The 19,986-nt window shown below is 36.0% G+C and overlaps 1 protein-coding gene across 3 annotated transcripts in view; it reads right to left on the bottom strand.

Moving 5' to 3' along the window:
- Positions 1–322: 322 nt before the first annotated feature.
- Positions 323–19,986, bottom strand: part of LOC136043856 (transmembrane protease serine 11D-like) — a 56,906-nt gene continuing 37,242 nt past the window's right edge. For 2 of the 3 annotated variants that reach the window (XM_065728803.1, XM_065728806.1), the window contains one exon: positions 8,706–8,904. In XM_065728803.1, coding sequence (XP_065584875.1) covers positions 8,755–8,904 — 150 coding nt within the window. In that variant the 3' untranslated portion in view covers positions 8,706–8,754. Of the gene's footprint in view, positions 837–8,705; positions 8,905–19,986 lie in introns of those variants that run through there. The other variant, XM_065728805.1, reaches the window with a different exon arrangement.

Genomic DNA, 19,986 nt, shown 5'->3' with positions numbered 1-19,986 from the left:
GAGAATCCTAACAGTCAATTCTATCGGACTCATAGAAGCCAATACCAACGGGGGGTGGGGGGCTAGTCAAGTGGGGAATCCCAAGATGAGACTGAGAATGACGCAATGTCACGTTACTTGTTAGAAGTCAGGGCCTGCCAGTTAAGTGTTGAGCCCCACTTGTAACTGTGGAGGGCGTACATGTGAATCTTACCTAATGGCAGCACATACGTGGAATGTTACATAATACTTTAAGAGGTTTTCTTCAATATTTCATTTATTTTTCAAGGTGTTTGTTCGAAATTTATATTTTCTTCAAGATTTTTTTTCTTCAGTCAATCAATCAATCAATCAATCAATTTATTAATACTAAAAGAAAAACTATTACAAAAGTAAAGCGGTTACTAGGCCCAAGAAGCTTTGCTTGTAATGGACCACAGAGAACAAGAATAGAACACTTTTATAAAATATATACAAAAAAAAGAAAAAAAAAAACACTGGAACAAGACATGGACATTTAACAGATAGGATATTTAACAGATAGAAGATATAGAAGGAGATTTAACATATAGCTGGAAATTAAGAGAAGAGAAGAGACACACAAATTAGGATAGAATTAAAACAGATATTATTGAACCGGAAAGACCCGACGAAATAATACCTTTGCAGGAAGAAAAAGAGGGACATCTGAAGGGATGGAGTTTTATAATAGAATTGATTGATATACAGGAGACCTCTGAGCTGCTGTAGAAGATGGTTTTGGTAAAATAAATCGTCCAGAAGAATTACGTAAAGAAGAAAAGTGCCTACCTGAGCCTGTCCGTGAGAAAACTGCTGCAGGGGCGGTGGGAGGGTACCTAAAAAAGCAGAATGCGCTAAATAAGGAGTACTTTTACCTATAATATGAGTCCAATCATTACTCTGAAGACTATGTATTAAATTATAAATTTCTTTATCTGTAAAAGTTCTAAAAGAAGACTCATCTTTCTCATCCACAGTAATCTCTGTTTTAGGCACAGATGGTGATAGATGAATAGGGAACAGATCAGAAAAATCAGTGAAAACAAGACCAGAAGAGAACTTCAAATTAGGAGAATGAGAAGTCAAAATATTATCTATTAAAGTGGCAGAATTTCTTGAAGGGTCAACACGAGAAGGAGAAAAAATTGAAGGATGTAGCTTTGAAGAAGAAAATACATCAAAAAGATTGTCACATTCAGCATTTGATCCAACATTTAACATATTACAATTAAAGTCTCCCAAAACACAAATCCGTTTTTCAGAGAAAGTCCCCACACCAGAAAGCTGATCAAGCAAATCACAGAACAGATGCGTTGGAAAAGGAGGGGGCTAATAAAACAAACAAACAGTATCACGTACAAACTGGCTTTTCGGATCAATGACAAGAGAATAAACTATCCTACTATTAGACACCACCGATGTAAAAAAGGATTCAAGGTCAGATGTTCTACAAAATTCAATGTTAGATTTTATAAACAAAGAAATACCCCCAGAACACTTTTTGTCCGCTTCAGGAAGTGGAATAGATTTTCTCGAAATGGAACTCTGCGCTAAACAGCTGGACCAAGAATGTCTTACTAGTGTTATGATTTGGGGACTACTTTCTAATGGAAATGTTTTGAAAAATCTATTGATCACGTGTTTCCTATGTCTAGAATAATAGACATGCGGTGGAGAAAATCTATTACTGGTAATCGGTCAAAGTTAACATGCACCTGTTTGTTACAATATTATTAATTTTTTAACGTGACCTAGACATTGCTTTCTGAGACATAGAATTTATTGTACATAAAAATTTTTAAATAATCAAAAATTTATAAAATCATGAAATCATAGAATAAAGTAATTGAAACTCATCAAACGGAAAAACAAAACGCGAGAAAAGCTTATATTAGGTAAAATATAAGCAAAACAGCATGAATTCGAGAAAAGCGGGAACATTATCAACCAATTCCGAGGATAGGGGGAGGGTTTTTATTAGAGCTAAATCTAAGCCATATTAAGAGATATCAAAATTTTAGTAATCAAAATCTTAGTACTAGCAAAATTGTATTTGGAATGATCCTTGATTATTATGCTTCATGCAGCAAATGCCTCATCACCTACAATAGTAATAATAAGAAAAAAAATATCAACTTCACAATACATTTTCTTGCTAACAGATGAAACACCCAAACGAAGTAAAAAGACACACCTTTGTGCAGTCAGTTATTTCTGAGAGGTTTTAATGGAAATACTACGTTTCTTTGAGGCAAGAATATGCATATTCTCACCACTGTGACAAAATGAGGCTGGTGCATGAAATCCCCGTGATGCATATTATTATATTATCCTAAGGCATTTTTCAGATATTCTCAGGAAAAAAAATCATGCTTTTAGGCCATTGGTTCGTTTTTTTTTTTTTTGCAAGACCCCCTTTGCAATATATGGATGGCTCTTGACATCCCTGTGATGCAAAATATCATTCTTCATGCATTTTTTCAGTTATTTTTTTGATAGAAATTATGCTTTAAAGCCCATTGGTTCGTGTTATTGCAAGTCGCCCCCTCATGATACATCATGTCAATTTACGTCACCTTGGCAATGTGTGGCTAGCCCGTGACATTCCTGTGATATATATTATCATTCTTAAGGCATATTTATGAAATTCTCTATAATTCAACGTATTATGAATTTTCAGGCTACCGTGGCAATATTCGGCTACCCCGTGGCATCTCTTTGATAAATATTATCATTCCTAAGGTATTTCTTCCGATATTTTCTTGATCAAAATTATCCTTTCAATCCTTGGGCTTGTATTTTACGCAAAAGACCCCCTCACGATCCATTATATCAATTCACAACACCGTGGTAATATGTGGCTGGGCCGTGACATTCCTGTGACACATATTATCGTTCCTAAAGCATTTTTTCAGTTATTTCCTTGATAATTATTTCCTTAATATGCTTTAAAACCGTTGGCTCGTGTTTTTTTTTTCAAGCCACCCCCTTGTGATACATCATGTCAATTCACGCCACCGTGGCAATATGTGGCTGGCCCGTAACATTACTGTGATACATATTATCATTCCTGAAGCATATTTCTGAAATTTTCTTGCCAAAAACTCTGCTTTAAATCTATTGATTCTTGTTTTTTTGCAAGACATCTGCTTGTGATATATCGTGTCAATTCACGCCACTGTGGCAATATATGGCTGGGCCATGGCACCCCTTTGATGCATAATTATTATTCTAAGGCATTTTTCAGATATTTTCTTGATAAAAGTTATTCTTTAAATCCATTGGTTCGTGTTTTTCGCAAGCCACCCCTAACGTGATACATCATGTAAATTCACGCCACCTTGGCACACTATAGATGGCCCTTGGTATCCCTTTGATACATATTATCCTTCTTAAGGCATTTTTTCAGTTATTTTCTTGATAAAATTATACTTTAAATCCATTGGATCGTATTTTTGCAAGCCACCCTTCGTGATACGTCATGTCAATTCACGCCACCTTGGCACGCTATGGCTGACCTATGACATCCCTGTGATATATATTTCCATTCCCACAGCATATTTTAGTTATTTCCTTGATAAAAAGTATGCTTACAATTCTTTGATTCTTGCAGGTATGGTTACGACAAAAACAATGCTTTAAATCCATTAATTCGTGTTTTATCTAGCCACCCCCAACGTGATACACCACGTCAATCCACACTACCGTGGCAATATGTGCCTCAAAACCCAAAACGAACAGAAATTATAATAAATACCCGAGTCAAACTCAAAACGAGCAAGAATTAACATGACTAGAGCTGATAACCCCTATGCGTTCTAAAGACCAGAACACAATTTGCGCCTTACTGAAAAAAACAACAAAAACAAACAAACAAACAAATGACCCGCAGATTGTCAATTAAATCGACACATATTGACATTTCTTCGTTAAGGTTTCTATAATTTTTCCATTTATGGAAGTAAGAAAAGTGAAAACATTTCAAGCATATTTTGTTTCCAGTAAAGCGCAAATTTTGTTCTGTTCTTGAGAAGGCATAGGATTTATCAGCCCTATTTATGTTAATTTTTGCTCGTTTTGAGTTTGACTCAGCTATGTATTGTAAATTTTGTTCGTTTTGGGTTTTCATTTATTTATTAATAAGGATTTCTGGTAGTTTTACGCCTGGAAGATTATTTGAATTTATTTTTGCTCATTCTTGGCTTAATGGAGCTCTTTACATTTCTTTAAAAACTTGTCTCGTGGAAAAAGTTTTTTAAATTAATTTCCGATCTTTTTTTATTGACAAGGCCTTTTTCTTGAAAAAATAGTGTAGCTTATATCTTTTCAGTTTTCTTCTATAGGAATCCACAGTATGGGTGGCTTTTTGTATGTTGGAGAAACTTTTTTAACACTTTTTAATCCTGGCAGAAACACTATTATTTCATTTAATTTCATAGCTTCATAACTTTACCAGAAAAATTAAACTTAATATCATTCCCAAAATATTCTTTCTATGCTCTTCGATATCCTGGAAACACTTACAATCTTTTTACTTATTTTAATTGTAAGAGCAGAAGTAGTATTAGTAGCATCCCTAAAAGTTTCAACTTAATACCCACAGTCATTCTCGATATATTGCTGAAGTGTCTTATTGGCGATTAACAAAAACCTTTTAACTCAATACCTTTTGATTTATTTTTAGAAAAATGTTTAGTTTTAAAGCACAATGGGTCAAATGCATAGTTGTGGTGGTTGCTTAATTGTCCTAAAGACATAGTTTCTGGACCGTTCTACCCTGCTGAACAAAATGGATGTCTTAAAATTTTGACTGCATGCATTTGGAAAATGAATGGGTTTGAGAGAAGGGCTGTTTGCCCTCCAATCTCTTGTTACTCTTAAAAAGGGTACCAGACACTCGCGCTGTAATTGGAGTGCAAGGGGAGGACTTCCCCTTCGATAGATCTAGTAAAAACATTTTAAACAAGTAAAAACAAAGTGAAAACATTTTAAATATATTTTATTTTCAGTAAAGTGCCAATTATGATCTGGTCTTGAAAAGAAATGGGGGTTGTCACGCCTGCTCATGTTAATTTTTGCTCTTTTTGAGTTTGACTCGGTAATTTATTGCATAATCTAAATAGCAAAATAAGTTTAAAATGTTTTAACTTTTTGAATTGTAATAAATTAAAAATTATTAAAAAACTAAGGAATATATATATCAGTATATGTATACTAAACTGACAATCCACAGCCATTTTTTTCAGTAAAGTGCAAATTATGTTTTTATATTGAAACAGTATGGGGGGTTGTCAAACACATAATTTCCAAACCTTTCAACTAAACTAAACAAAGTGGCTCTCTCAAAGTTTTTATTAGACGCATTTTCAGAATTGATCGAAGGTGGGGTGGGGGGCTTATTGCCCTTCAATCACTTTTCACTAACAAAAAGGGCACTAGCCCATTCAATTTCCAATCGAATGAGCCTTGATTTGAAGTTTCCACGACAGCCAATGGCCACAACGAAATTTCTATCAGATGCATTACGGGAAAATACGAGGTTTGGAGTGGTGGGTGTTATTTATTCTCCGATCACTCTGAATCTTAATAGGGGCACTATAACTTTTGATTACCAATCCAATGAGGCCCCTTCGAAGTTTAGACGATCCCCCTTTCTATATGTGCCTTATATGCCCCCAGGGCATAACTTACTTTGCCCTGAGGGCTGTATGGGCGTTTGTCATGATCAAAGAAATAATTTTTGGTCATTTCAATTACATTGAACAAAATGGTTATCTCAAAATTTTGATTGGATTGGTTTGGGGAAACGGTGGGCAAGTGAGGGGGTGAGCTGCCCTCAAATCACTTTCGAATATTAAAAAGCGCACTGACCCTTTCAATTCCAAATCGAATAAACTGTTTTCGAAGTTTTTACGGCAACAAATGGCCATCTCAAAATTTCTATCAGATGCATTTAGGTAAAATACGAGGTTTGGTGGGGGGGGTATCCACCATCTGATCACTTTGAGTCTTAAAGGGACACTAGGACTTCTGATTACGAATCCAATGAGCCCCCTCATGAGGGTAGACGATCACCCTTTCTACATATAACTCATATGCCCCCAGGACATATCGTACAACTCTTGCCCTGACGGCTATAGGGGGTTGCTATCCTCAAAAACAAAACTTCCGAACCTTTCAAATACGTTGAGCAAAATGGCTATCTAAAAATTTTTATTGGATGTATTTGGGGAAATGGCTGGCGTGGGAGGGTGGTTAATTGCCCTCCATTCGCTTTTGACTATTAAAATCACCACTTACCCTTTCAATTTCCAATCGAATGAGCCCATTTTGAATTTTCTATGACATCAAACGGCCATCACAACGTTTCTATCATATGTATTACGACAAAATTCGAGATTTGGAGGGGTGGGTGTTATTCACCCTGAATTCACTCTGAATCTTAAAAGGAGCACTAGAACTACTGATTACCAGTCAAATGAGCCCCGTCCGATTTTTATACGATCACCTTTTCTATATATACCTTATACGCCCCAGGGCATAATTTACCTCACCTTGAGGGAAGTAGGGTGGGGTTGCCATCCTCAAACACATAATTTCCGTTCCTTTCAATTACGTTGAACAAAATGGCTATCTTGAAATTTGATTGGATGTGTTTGGGGAAATAGTTGGCTTGGGAGGGTGGTTATTTGCTCTCCAATTACTTTCGACTATTAAAAAGGGAACTGACCCTTTCAATTTCTTGTCAAATGAGCTGTTTTCGAAGTTTCTACGACTATAAATGGCCATGTCAAAATTAAATTTAGATGCATTTCGGGAAGATAAGAGGTGCGTGTCTGTGTGGTGGGAGGGGATATCACCCTTCTGATCACTCCGAATCTAAAAAAAAGCACTGGAACTTCTGATTACTAATCCAATGTGCCCCTCCATAGGTTTTTGGATCATCCTTTCTACATATACCATGTATGCCCCCAAGGCATAACTTACAACCCTTGCCCTGAGGGCTGTGTAGGGTTATCATCCTCAAAGACGTAATTTTCAGACCTTTCAATTATGTTGAACAAAATGACTGTCTCAAATTTTTTATTAGGTGTATTTGGTGAAATGGTGGGAGTGGGAGAGGGGTTAGTTAACCTCCAATCACTTTTAACTATTAAAAATGGCACCGGCTCTTTCAGTTTCCAATCGAATGAGCTGTTTTCTTCTATAGTCTATAGGTAATCTTCTGATTGTTCGCAGCTTCATAAAGATAAAGCCAACAAGTCGTGACTGTCAGAAAATTTCTGATCAATTTTTTCCTCAGCCTATGCTTTTCCTAAATTAAATTACAGTTCGACAAAATTCCACATTTTTGCAAGAATAGAAATTCAATTTAAGAAAATGTAAATAATCCAAACTCTCAAACAGTTCGTGGTAATGAACTGTAAGTAAGAAGCGACTCGGCTCAATAGTAACTGCAACTCTAAAAAACAGAATTTTGATACCAATAGACACGTCAAAAGAATCAGAGTTTAATATATAAGTTTGATCAAGTTTAGTCTTACCCATCAAAAGTTACGAGCCTGAAATGTTTGCCTTATTTTCGATAAAAGAGGAAACATTCCCTAAAAGTGATATAATCTTATTGAAAATCACACCATCAGATTCAGCGCATCAGAGAACCTTACTGATTAGGTTTCAAGCTCCTATCTGTAAAAATGTGGAATTTGTTTTTTTTGCCAGGGGAGAGATCACGGATACATGTTTATTTTATTTTTTTTCCTAGAGGCGATCGTTACAACCCAATGATCCTAGAATATTAGAAGTGGGCTCATTCGAATGAAAATTAAGTTCTAGTGCCTTTTTTAAGTTTATACAATTGGAGGGGAAATAGGCCACCTCCCCAGCCACCTTTTCCCCAAAATAATCCAACCAAAATTTTGTTGTTCATCACAGTTGAATGGCCCAATAACTATGCCTTCGGGTATAGCATGACACCCCGCCCAAAGCCTTAGGGAAAAGGTTTTCAATTATAAATTTTGCCCTTTGTTCACGCATAGTATTTTCTATTGGGAAGCATGCTTACATTTTCGGTTAGAAAACGGGCAAATTTTCTGCAGGGGGTTTGTCCACAGGGGAACTTTCCATGGGAAGGAAAGTTTACAGGGAGTGAATTTGTCAGGGGAAATTATACAACACGGGAATTTGCCAGAATTCTTGTACAATATTCTTTTGATATGCCTTACTTTCTCTTTTCTGTCTCCACTTTACGCGCGGGGTGATTAAGTGTAATTTTCCGGTGTAAATTTTCACCGGGATTGAATTGTCTAGAGGATGTTTCTATGGTAAGGGGTTTCTCCGCGGAGGTGGTGTCAGATTTCCTGACATTGTTTAAAAGCGATCAGAATATAAATAAAAAAAAACATGTTTTTTCTACTGATAGTAAGGCAAGGAGCAACATTAAAACTTTAAACGAACAGATATTATTTCGTATATGAAAGGGGCTGTCTTCTCCTCAAAACCTCGCTCTTTACTCTAAAGTTTGAATCTTTCTCACAACCCTATTTTTTTAAAAGATAAAAAAAAACTTTAGCGAAAAGAGCGAGGAGTCGAGGAGGGGGCAGCCCATTTAATATACGGAATAATTTATGTTTGTTACAAGTTTTAATGTCGCTCTTTACATTTAGTAGAAAAAATAGTTTTTTTTTTAATTTAATAGCTTTAAAGAAGCAATGAATGCTATTTTATTTACACCTACAAAAAATAGAAGATTTTCTATATGTTTCCAAGAATTTGATTTTTGCACGCAGTGTAAGCTTTCCAATATTGTCTATGCTGTCTATTTGGTGAAGAACATCCTGTTGGTCCATGATAATGCAAGCGAGCGTAATCATCACAGTCAATGTTACCATCGAAATTGCAGTCCTAAAATGGGAAATGTATAATTTAGCAGGTAATGAAGTTCAACTTTAAGTACATTTATATAAATAAAAGAAGCATAATTATAAGAAAAGTCTATGTTTACTTTAATACGTTAGGGATTCGTTAGGGATACCTATCTTTATGGATTCCTGGCAGTATACTAAGCCATACTGGGTAACTTCCCACGTAACCCCATTTTGTGATGCGGGAAACAGCTCTACTACGATATAGCTCACATCCTTTGTCTTGTAAACATATTTGTTCGTGAGAGACATGATTCTAGCCTGCTTTTAGGGGGGAATCCGACGACAAGGGATACGGGGTTACTTCTGACGACAAGGAATAGGGGGCATATGACGATAATAAATAGGGAGATAGGAAAATGCGACAACAAGGGATAAAGGGCATATCACGACAAGGGATAGGAGTAATCCAACGATATTCTATAGGATAATAGGGTAGTCCTGACGAAAACCCATTGAGGGACAGGGGTGTTTCTGGCGAAAAGGGATGGGAGGGTTCCGACGACATTCTAGAGGAAGACAGGGTGGTTCCAATGACAGCAGATAGGGCCCTTTCTCGCAAGTTTGTGCGACTATTGACAGAATGGTATTTATCAGTTGTGTTTAGTTTCTATTAGAAATAATAGAATTATTATTACTTGTTCCTATTAGAAATATGACGAAAAATCCATTACTTTTGGAAAACAAACAGACAATTATTTTACCCCATATAGACACTTATATAGCTCTTTCAGACAAAATCTGCCCCCCCCCCTAGTTTATGGTTTTCTAAGAGAGAATGTCATAATCCTTCAAGTCTTAGGAAGCATATTGTATTGCATCATGTCTATTGAAGATTACATAAAAGAAACTAGTTTTTTTAACTGAAACTAAGGAGCAACATTAAAACTTAAAACGAACAGAAATTACTCCGCATATGAAATGGGTTGTCCCCTCCGCAATCCCTCGCTCTTTACGCTAAAGCTTTTAATTGTTTTAAAAAGCAGAATTGTGGCCAATAGTCAAACTTTAGCGTAAAGAGCCAGGGATTGCGGAGGGGACAACCCATTTCATATACGGAGTAGTTTCTGTTCGTTTTAAGTTTTAATGTCGCTCCTTACTTTCAGTTAAAAAAAGCTAGTTTTCTTATGTAATTTCTGAACGTTTTTGAATTAATGCATGTTGCATTTTGGCTCTCAACACATAAACTATTAAAATGAAATTCGCATATTAATTCCTTTTTTGGCTAAATGGCTTTCTCTTAGTTTTGATCAGACGATTTTTCGGTTACATAAAAAGGCAACTATAAATTTTAATTTTTAGCGAATTTTTTTATTAGTAAAAAATATACGTAACTTAAGAATTAACTTACGTAACAAAACTTTTATATTCTTTAATTATTATTATGTATATGAGGGGGTTTGTACCCTTGTTAATACCTCGTTCTTTACACTAAATCGTAAGTTTTTTCCCAATTCTTTAAGAATGACCCCTCAATCAGAAAGGCCGTAGAATAAATAGTTGGAATTACTAAAAATACTATAGCATAAAGAGCGAGGTATACCTCGCTAATACCTAAATACCTCGCTATTTATGCTAAAGTATTTTAAGAACACCTCATATGCGTAATAATCTCTGTTCGTTTTAAGTTTCAATACTACTCTTTACTTTCAATTGAAAAAACTTTTCCATGTTTATTTTTTCATTGTTTTTTTATTGTAATTTTAGAAAATCCTGAGCCCTTTTCATTGAATTTCTGTTCCCCTATGACATATTTCTCCAAGGAAATATCCTCCCACATATCTCCCTCCCCTCAACGCCACCCCCAAAACCAAAAAAAAACTCCCCTGAAAACGACTGTACACTTCCCAAAAACCATTATTATATGTAAACACTGGTCGAAGTTTGTAACTTACAGCCCCTCCCCCAGGGACTCTGGGGGAGTAAGTCATTCCGAAAGATATAGTTATTATGGTTTTTGACTATGCGGAACAAAATGGCTATCTCAAAATTTTGATCTGTTGACTTTGGAGAAAAATGAGCGTAGGAGAGGCCCCTAGGTGCCCTCCAATTTTTTGGTCACTTAAAAAGGGCACTAGAACTTTCCATTTCCGTTAGAATGAGCCCTCTTGCGACATTCTAGGACCACTTGGTCAATACGATGACTCCTGGGGAAAAGAAAAAAAAAAATAAACAAACAAACAAATAAACACGCACCCGTGATTTGTCTTCTGGCAAAAAAATATGAAATTCCACATTTTTGTAGATAGGAGTTTGAAAATTTTGCTATAGGGTTCTCTGATACGCCGAATGCGATGGGGTGATTTTCGTTAAGATTCTTTGCCTTTTAGGGGGTGTTTTTCAAAATAAGGCACATTTTTTCAGGCTCATAACTTTTGATGACAAAAACTAAATTTGATGAAACTTATATATTTAAAATCAGCATGAAAATCTGATTCTTTTGATGTATATTTTAGCATCAAAATTCCGTTTTTTAGAGTTTCGTTTACTATTGAGCCGGGTCGCTCCTTACTACAGTTCGTTACCACGAACTGTTTGATTAACACACATGTAAATATATAATAGAGGAGAATTTTTGGGATTTTTTGGAAGGTTTGGCTTATGAACTAGGTCTATTCAAAACTTTCTATGTTATCAATTCACACAAAACTTCTTTTGTCACAATATAATGAGTTAGGGGTGGGTTTTTTGGGTTAACTTAGTAATGTTGCAATATTTTAAGATTCGATTTTCTTTATTTTTTATCGAAATTAACCATCTTTACGAGGTGCCCTAATCAATCAGATCTAAGAGTCCCCTTGCATAGAACCCAAAGTATAAATCTAAGTGAATTTTCGTCCCATTTATTATTTTTTAAATTGATCAGATTCAGATTTTGCTACTAGGTCTTAAAGTGCAGATCCTTTCTAGAGCTGAGTTTGACCACGATGTCATTTTTTTTATAATATAAGGCAGGGCTTCGAACACCTTAGGAGAAACTTAAGCATTTTATACTTACTTTCAACTTTTATCATTCCTTATATTTTTGTAGAGCTTAAGGTTATATCGTGGGATGTACGGACATGTTGGTCCCATGTTGGTCCGAAGATTTTGTTTTTCTTTAATATAAGGTTTTTTTCCGATTTCATAAGGAGCAGTTACTTTTTTAGCGGCCATAGCCGTGCGTCTATTTGGCAATCTCCTATAGACTAGTTCTTAACATTGTAATATTTCTCAGGCTAATGTTTTCTCGAATTTAAACTTCTTTACAAGATGTCCTAATCAATCAAATCTAAGAGTCCTCTCGTAACGACAGCGAAGAATAAAACTAAGCGGTTTCTTATTCCGATTTTTCATTTTTTGGATTGATCAAACTCAGATTTTGCCACTGGGTTTTAAAGAGCTGACCCTTTCTAGAGGTAAGAGTTTTACCGTGATTTTTTTAATTTTTTTTGTAATATGAGATAGGGCTTTGGTACTCCTTAGGGGAAACCTCGGCATTTTACACTTATTTTTAGCTTTTATTATTCCTTATATTTTTCAAGAGCTGTTTATCGTGGGAAATATGAACATGTAGGTAGATATCTTATCCCGAGTGTTTAGCTTTTATTTTATTTTTTTAATACAAGGCTTTTTTTCCAGTTTCATATGGAGCAGTTCCTATTTTAGCGGCCATAGCCATGGGCTTGTACGGAAAACTCCTATAGACTAGTCCCCATGACATTGAAATATTTCTCAGGCTAATGTTTTGTCAAATTTAATTCTCTTTACGAGACATCCTAATCAATCAAATCTAAGATTCCCATTGCATAGACCGCGAAGAAATAAGCTAAGCGGGTTTTTTTTGGTGATTTATTTTTTTGGATTGATCAAACTCAGATTTTGCCACTAGGTCTTAAAGCGCTGACCTTTTCTAGAAGTGACAGTTTGACCGTGATTTCATTTTTTTTTTAAATATAAGACAGGGCTTCGGTGTACCTTAGGGGAAACCCTAACATTTTATACTTATTTTTAGCTTTTATTGTTCCTTTTATTTATCAAGAGCTGCTTATCGTGGGAAATACGAACATGTAGGTAGATATCTTATCCCGAGTGTTTAGCTTTCTTTTTTTTTAATACAAGGCTTTTTTTTCCAGTTTCATATGGAGCAGTTCCTATTTTAGCGGCCATAGCCATGGTCTTATATGGAAAACTCCTATAGACTAGTCCCCATGACATTGAAATATTTCTCAGGCTAATGTTTTGTCAAATTTAATTCTCTTTACGAGACATCCTAATCAATCAAATCTAAGATTCCCTTTGCATAGACCGCGAAGAAATAAGCTAAGTGGTTTTTTTTTGGTGATTTATTTTTTTGGATTGATCAAACTCAGATTTTGCCACTAGGTCTTAAAGCGCTGATCTTTTCTAGAAGTGATAGTTCGACCGTGATTTCATTTTTTTTTAAATATAAGACAGGGCTTCGGCACACCTTAGGGGAAACCCCAGCATTTTAAACTTATTTTAAGCTTTTATTATTCCTTATATTTTTCAAGAGCTGTTTATCGTGGGATATATGAATATCTAGGTAGATATCCCATCCCGAGTGGGTAGTTTTTTTTAATACAAGGCCTTTTTCGATTTGATATGAAAATTCTCTTTACGAGATATCCTAATCAATCAAATCTAACATTCCTATCGCCTTTACGAGATATCCTAATCAATCAAATTTAAGATTCCATTCTTTATTGTAATACCTTTTTTCCGATTTTTTTTTTTAATTTTTGGATTGATCAAATTTTCCTACTTTCTGAGTTTAATAGGTCCAGTACCTGAAAACTCAACTTCACAGACACAGTGGCAAAGCGATAGGGGGTAATATTGGCAAGATGTTATAGTGAGGAAGGGGGCCAGTATACTTGGAGTAGGCTTCTCTAAAATTTTGAGGGCATTACAGGGAGAAGAGAGGTCATGGGGCGTAGACTTTAAGGGAGGAGGGCATCAAATTACCGGTTCTTCAAAGTTTATTTTCTGATACGCAAGCATTTCAAGATATACTTCTTGGGGGGGCTTGGGGGGGCGCAAAGCGCCCCACCAACTAGGTGTTGGGGTGGCGTGAAGCGCCACCCCAACAGCTAGTATACTTATATAAGCCTAATTTCTTAGGTATATCTTCTATATACTTAGATATACTTCTATATTTACTAATACAATATATACTTCTAACCAATACAGTACTTTGAAGCAAGGGGATTTTTTTTTAAAGTTTAATTTAAATGATTCTTTTCCTGCATTTCAAGATTTTGTCATATTATTGTTATTTTATCGATATATTTTACGAGGTCCCAACTATCGAAGACCGAACAAGTACTCCAGGAGATGCGCAGATACCATCTAGACATCCTGGCACTGTCCGAAGTAAGATGGACTGGCTCCGGCGAGAAACAACTTGAAGACCGTTCTACGATCCTCTACAGCGGTGCCGAAAGCAGGCATGAACAAGGAGTTGCACTCATCATGACGAAGGAAACCTCAAGATCTCTCTTGAAATGGACTCCCATATCGCCAAGAATTCTCGTAGCGCGTTTCACTGGAGGACAAGCAAAACTTCCTGTAGTAGTCTGCTACGCCCCCACTAACGTCGCAGAAGTCGAGACCAAAGAAGAATTCTACCTCACTCTACAGGCAGTGGTCAACAACATTCTGAAACATGACATCATGTGCGTTCTCGGCGACTTAAACGTCATCGTTGGCAACGACGAGTCCTGGTGCCCACAGGCACTCAGTAGGCACGGCGTGGGCGTGCGTAACGAGAATGGAACGATGCTGATAAACTTTGCAATGGCCAATGATCTGGTGATAGGAGGCAACCTCTTTCCTCATAGAGACGTCCACAAGTATTCATGGACCTCCCCTGATTGTGCAGTTAGAAACCAGATCGACCACTGTCTAGTCAGTTGGAGGTTCCACTCCGGTATACAAGATGTGAGAGCATATAAAGGCGTGGACATTGGATCAGACAACAACCTGTTAGTAACCAAATTCATCCTTATGTTGAAGAGGAATGAGAAAAAGGCACCCAATTCAGAACCCCAATTTGATTCTGACAAGCTCCTAGACCGAACTACCAGGCACGAGTTCGTTACCGAACTTAGCAATAAGTTCTAAGCACTCTACATCAGTGACCAAGACGACCAGGAGATGATATTGGACCAGATAAAGAACCTTTACATTGAGTCAGCAAGCAAGACCCTTGGGGACCGCAAAAAAACCGAAGGACCAGTGACTATCGGACCGTACTTGGCAGCTCATAGAGGAGAGAGAAGTCGCATAACTTCAGATCCTTGCCTGCCACAAACTTCCTACGACTGCCTTTACAAGTGTTCCTATATTTGTCTTTAAAACCGTATACGTTTGTGTTTAAATACCTTCCTATGGCTGAATTTAAAAAATTCCTATGAGCCGGTTTAAAAACCTTACTATGTGTTTCCTTCCGAACCTTCCTTTTGCGTGTTTTTAAAAACCTTCCTATGGATGCCCTCAAAATCTTCCTATGGGTTGGTTCAAAAACCTTCCTATGTGTATCTTCAAAAACCTGCCTATGAACAGCTTTAAAAACCTTCCTATGGCTGCCTTTAAAACCTCCTAGGTGTGTCTTTAGAAGTCTTTCTACGGCTACCTTTAGAAACTTCTAATGCGTTTCTTTAAAAAATTTCTATGGCTAGGTTCAAAAACGTCCTATGAGGCAATCTAAAAACCTTCCTTTATGTATATTTAAAATCCTTACTATGGCTGCCTTTAAGACTTCCTATGGCTATCTTTCAAAGGATTCCTATTACGTATCAGTCGTATCCATTTTCATAATTAAATAAACCATATTGATTAACATGCACCTGCATCCATTTGTATGGGTAAAGAAAACCTATTACGTAGGAAGCACCTGCATCTTTTAGAAAACATTTCCAATTTAGTAATAAACACCTACATCTATTAAGAAACACTCCCTAATATGTAATAAGCACCTGTGGTTTGAAGACACATTCCCACGTAACATGCAACTACGTCTTGCCCTGAACGGGATCGCCGTTAAACTTTTTTGTCATTATAAATCATTAAGGGAAGAAAAGAGTAGCGGCTATGGGTCACTCTAAAGGCCTTATGTCCTCACTACTGCAAAATACTAAGTTCTTCGTAGTTTTTTTTTTGGGAGGGGGGTGGAAGGTGGCTCAGTTGGTAGCGCTTACTTTCATATAGGAATATTTTATGCATAAGAATTGTTTACACTCTTTGTTTGAATTTTTTTGTAGAATGAAGGTCAAGTTTCCGGCTGAATTAGTTTGAATTACTTTTGTACAGAGAGTCAGTTCTTTGAATTTTGTTTTATCCAAGGTTCATTCGCATATCATCTCTAGCCGGAATATAAGTGAAATATTCCTAAATCTCTTCTTTTCTTTATTCTTTATATTTTTTATACTTCCTCTTTGACTGCTCAATTATATAAACAGAGTGGATGGGTAACTTTTCTACAAGGTCATTTCTGTGGGTTTGACTGATTGTTTATGTTTAGGGGTTTTATACTTTTTTTGTTTACGAAGTAATTTTTGCGATTTATTTGTTTGGTTTCAATTAAACGTAAGTATAAATTACCTGCGTCAGGACTTAATTTATCATCTCCTCTGAGTGGTAATTTCTCACTGTCTAGCCAATATTAAATAAAAAAAAAACTATTTTTCTAACTGAAAGTAAGGAGCGACGTCAAAACTTAAAACGAACAGAAATTACTCCGTATATAAAATGGGTTGTCCCCTCCGCAATCCCTCGCTCTTTAGGCTAATTGTTTTTAATTGTTTTAAAAAGTAGAATTGTGGCAAAGAGTCAAACTTTAGCGTAAAGAGCGAGGGATTGCGGAGGGGACAACTCATTTCATATACGGAGTAATTTCTGTTCTTTTTAAGCTTTAACGTCGCTACTTACTTTCAGTTAAAAAAAACTAGTTTTTTTAATTTAATTTCAAAATGTTTTTGAATTAATGCGTGTTTGATTTTGGCTCTCCGCACATAAATTATTAAAATGAAATTTGCATATTAATTTTTTTTTTGGCTAAATGGCTTTCTCTTAGTTTTGATCAGACGATTTTGAGAAATAAGGGGGTGGGGAAGGAGGCCTAGTTGCCCTCCAATTTTTTGGTCACTTAAAAAGGCAACTAGAGCTTTTAATTTTTAACGAATGTTTTTATTAGTAAAAAATACACGTAACTTACGAATTAACTTACGTAACAAACTTTTATATTCTTATTTTATTATTATTTATATGAGGGGGTTTGTCCCCTCGTTCATACCTCGCTCTTTACACTAAATCTTAAGTTTTGTCCCAATTCTTTAAGAATGACCCCTGCATCAGAAAGGCCGTAGAATAAATAGTTGAAATTACTAAAAATACTTTAGCATAAAGAGCGAAGTATTTATCTCCTCTTAAATACCTCGCTCTTTATGCTAAAGTATTTTTAGAACCCCTCATATGCGTAATAATCTCTGTTCGTTTTAAGTTTTAATGCTACTCCTTACTTTCAATTGAAAAAACTTTTTCATGTTTTTTTTCATTGTTTTTTCTTATAATAATGCTAGAAAATCCCGCGCCCTTTCCATTGAATTACTCTTCAATGAAGTTCTCTTTCATTGAAGTTCCAAATGGCACTAAAAACGAGACTTTAGGTACCATGTCTCAAGTGGAAAAGCTGGGGCTAGTGGGCTACCACAACTTTTAAGAGTTATGTTTCGTGACTCGTCATGTTTCTTTCCGCTTTTATTCAGGTGTAGTAAGTCTATGCCTACTACACCTACTACCACTACTAGGCTACTACTAATACTAATACTACTACTACTAGTTCTACACCTACTACATATACTGCTACTACTGCTACTGCTACTACTACTGCTACACCTACTACTATATCTACTACTACGCCTACTTCACCTACTACTACTGCTACTACTGCTACTACTACTAAAACTACTACTACTACTACTACTACAACGAGAAGTAGTATATGTTTCTATACTTCTTGTATATTTTTCTATACTTCTATAAGATATACTAGTATATCTTTCTATACTAGTAAAGAGATATGTTTCATGACTCATCCAGTTTTTTTTCCATTTGTATACAGGTGTAGTAGGTGTACACCTATTACACCTAATACTACTACTACTAGTAGTAATACCACACCTACTACACCTACTACTACTACTGCTACTGCTGCTACTGCTACTACTACTACTACTCCTATACCTACTATGCCTACTACACTTGCTGCTACTATTACTACTAATACTATTAATACTACTACTACTACTGCAACAACTACTACTACTACTACTACTACTACTACTACTACTACTACTGCTACTACTACTGCAACTAATACTACCACTACAACTACTACTGCTGCTACTACTAGTACCACTACTACTACTAGTACACTTACTATTACTATTACTACTACTAATACTAAAACACTTGCTACTACACCTACTACAAGACCTACTACTACTACTACTACTGCTACAACTACTTCTAGTACGACTACCACCACTTCCGCCACAACTACAACTACTACTACTACTACACCTAATACTGCTACTACTGCTACACCTACTAATATACCTACTCCTACGCCTACTTTAGCTACTACTACTACTACTATTACTACTACTACTACTACTACTACTACTACTACTACTACTACTACTACTACTACTACTACTACTACTACTACGAGTGCTACTATTACTGCTACTACACCTACTACAAGACCAACTACTACTACTGCTACAACTTCTACTACTACTACTACTACTACATCTACTGCTATTTCTACCACTACTGCTACTACAAGTACTACTACTAAACCTACTTCTTCTGCTATTACTACTACTACACCTACTACACCTACATCTACTTCTGCTGCTACACCTACTACCATACCTAATCCATGTACTACTACCACACCTACTGCTACACCTTCTACTGCTACCACACCTACTACCACTACTGCACCTACTAATATGAGCAAAATGAATGAATCTTTAAAGGTTTTGCGATTTCAGGGTGCTAGAATAGGTTTGAAAATTGATGTTGAGAAGACAAAGTCATTAAGGCTAGAAATAAGTGAAGATGAAAAGGTGACGTTGAGTAACGAAAATATGGATCAGGTAGACAACTTCACTTACCTTGGTAGTGTAAAGACGGTGGGAACAGTGAACATATTAAAAGTAGAATAGCTAAGGCTCAGGGTGTGTTTCCACAGTTAAAAACAGTCTAGAAGAATGGGAAGATAAGGCTGAAAACCAAGATTAGAATATTGGAAGCTACATTGATGACAGTGGTCAAATATGGCTCTGAAGCATGGGCGTTCCGAAAAGCGGAAGAACACTTGCTAGATGTTTTCCAGAGAATTTGCCTACGGATTGTTCTGGGTACCCGGCTGACTGACCGTATTTCAAACAGTAGGCTGTACGAAAAACGTGGTTAAATCCAGCTTTCTAAGGGTATAACGAAACAAGGTTGAGATGGCCCGGCCATATTCTGCAGATGAAGGATGACAGATTGCCGAAGATTGTCCTTTTTGGCCAACTATCTGGGGCTACATGGAAAGTAGGTCGTCCTCGTCCGGGGTGGGAGGGTGTCATAAATAAAGACCTTAAGGAAATGGGAGCTTCCTGAGAGGGTGTAAAGAAGGAGGCCTTGAATAGATTAGGTTGGAGAAATAGCGTACGCAATTGTTTTGGCCTCAGGCAGCTTGATGCTGCCATTACAATTACAAGCCATTACAACTATTATTACATTATATACAATTATTGCCCATTACAAGCATAGCTTCTTGGGCCTATTAATTGATTTACTTTTGTAATAGTTTTCTTTAGTATTAATAAATTGATTGATTGATTGATGCTGCAGTGATTTATTATTATTATTATTATTATTATTATTATTATTATTATTATTATTATTATTATTATTATTATTATTATTATTATTATTATTATTATTATTATTATTATTATTATTATTATTATTATTATTATTATTATCATTATTATTATTA

Source organism: Artemia franciscana, chromosome 2 (genome assembly GCF_032884065.1).
Source record: "Artemia franciscana chromosome 2, ASM3288406v1, whole genome shotgun sequence".
In the NCBI taxonomy this organism is placed as follows: Eukaryota; Metazoa; Arthropoda; class Branchiopoda; order Anostraca; family Artemiidae; genus Artemia; species Artemia franciscana.
The sequence above is the reverse complement of the archived record's forward strand: the minus strand, read 5'-3'. Positions and strand labels throughout refer to the sequence as shown.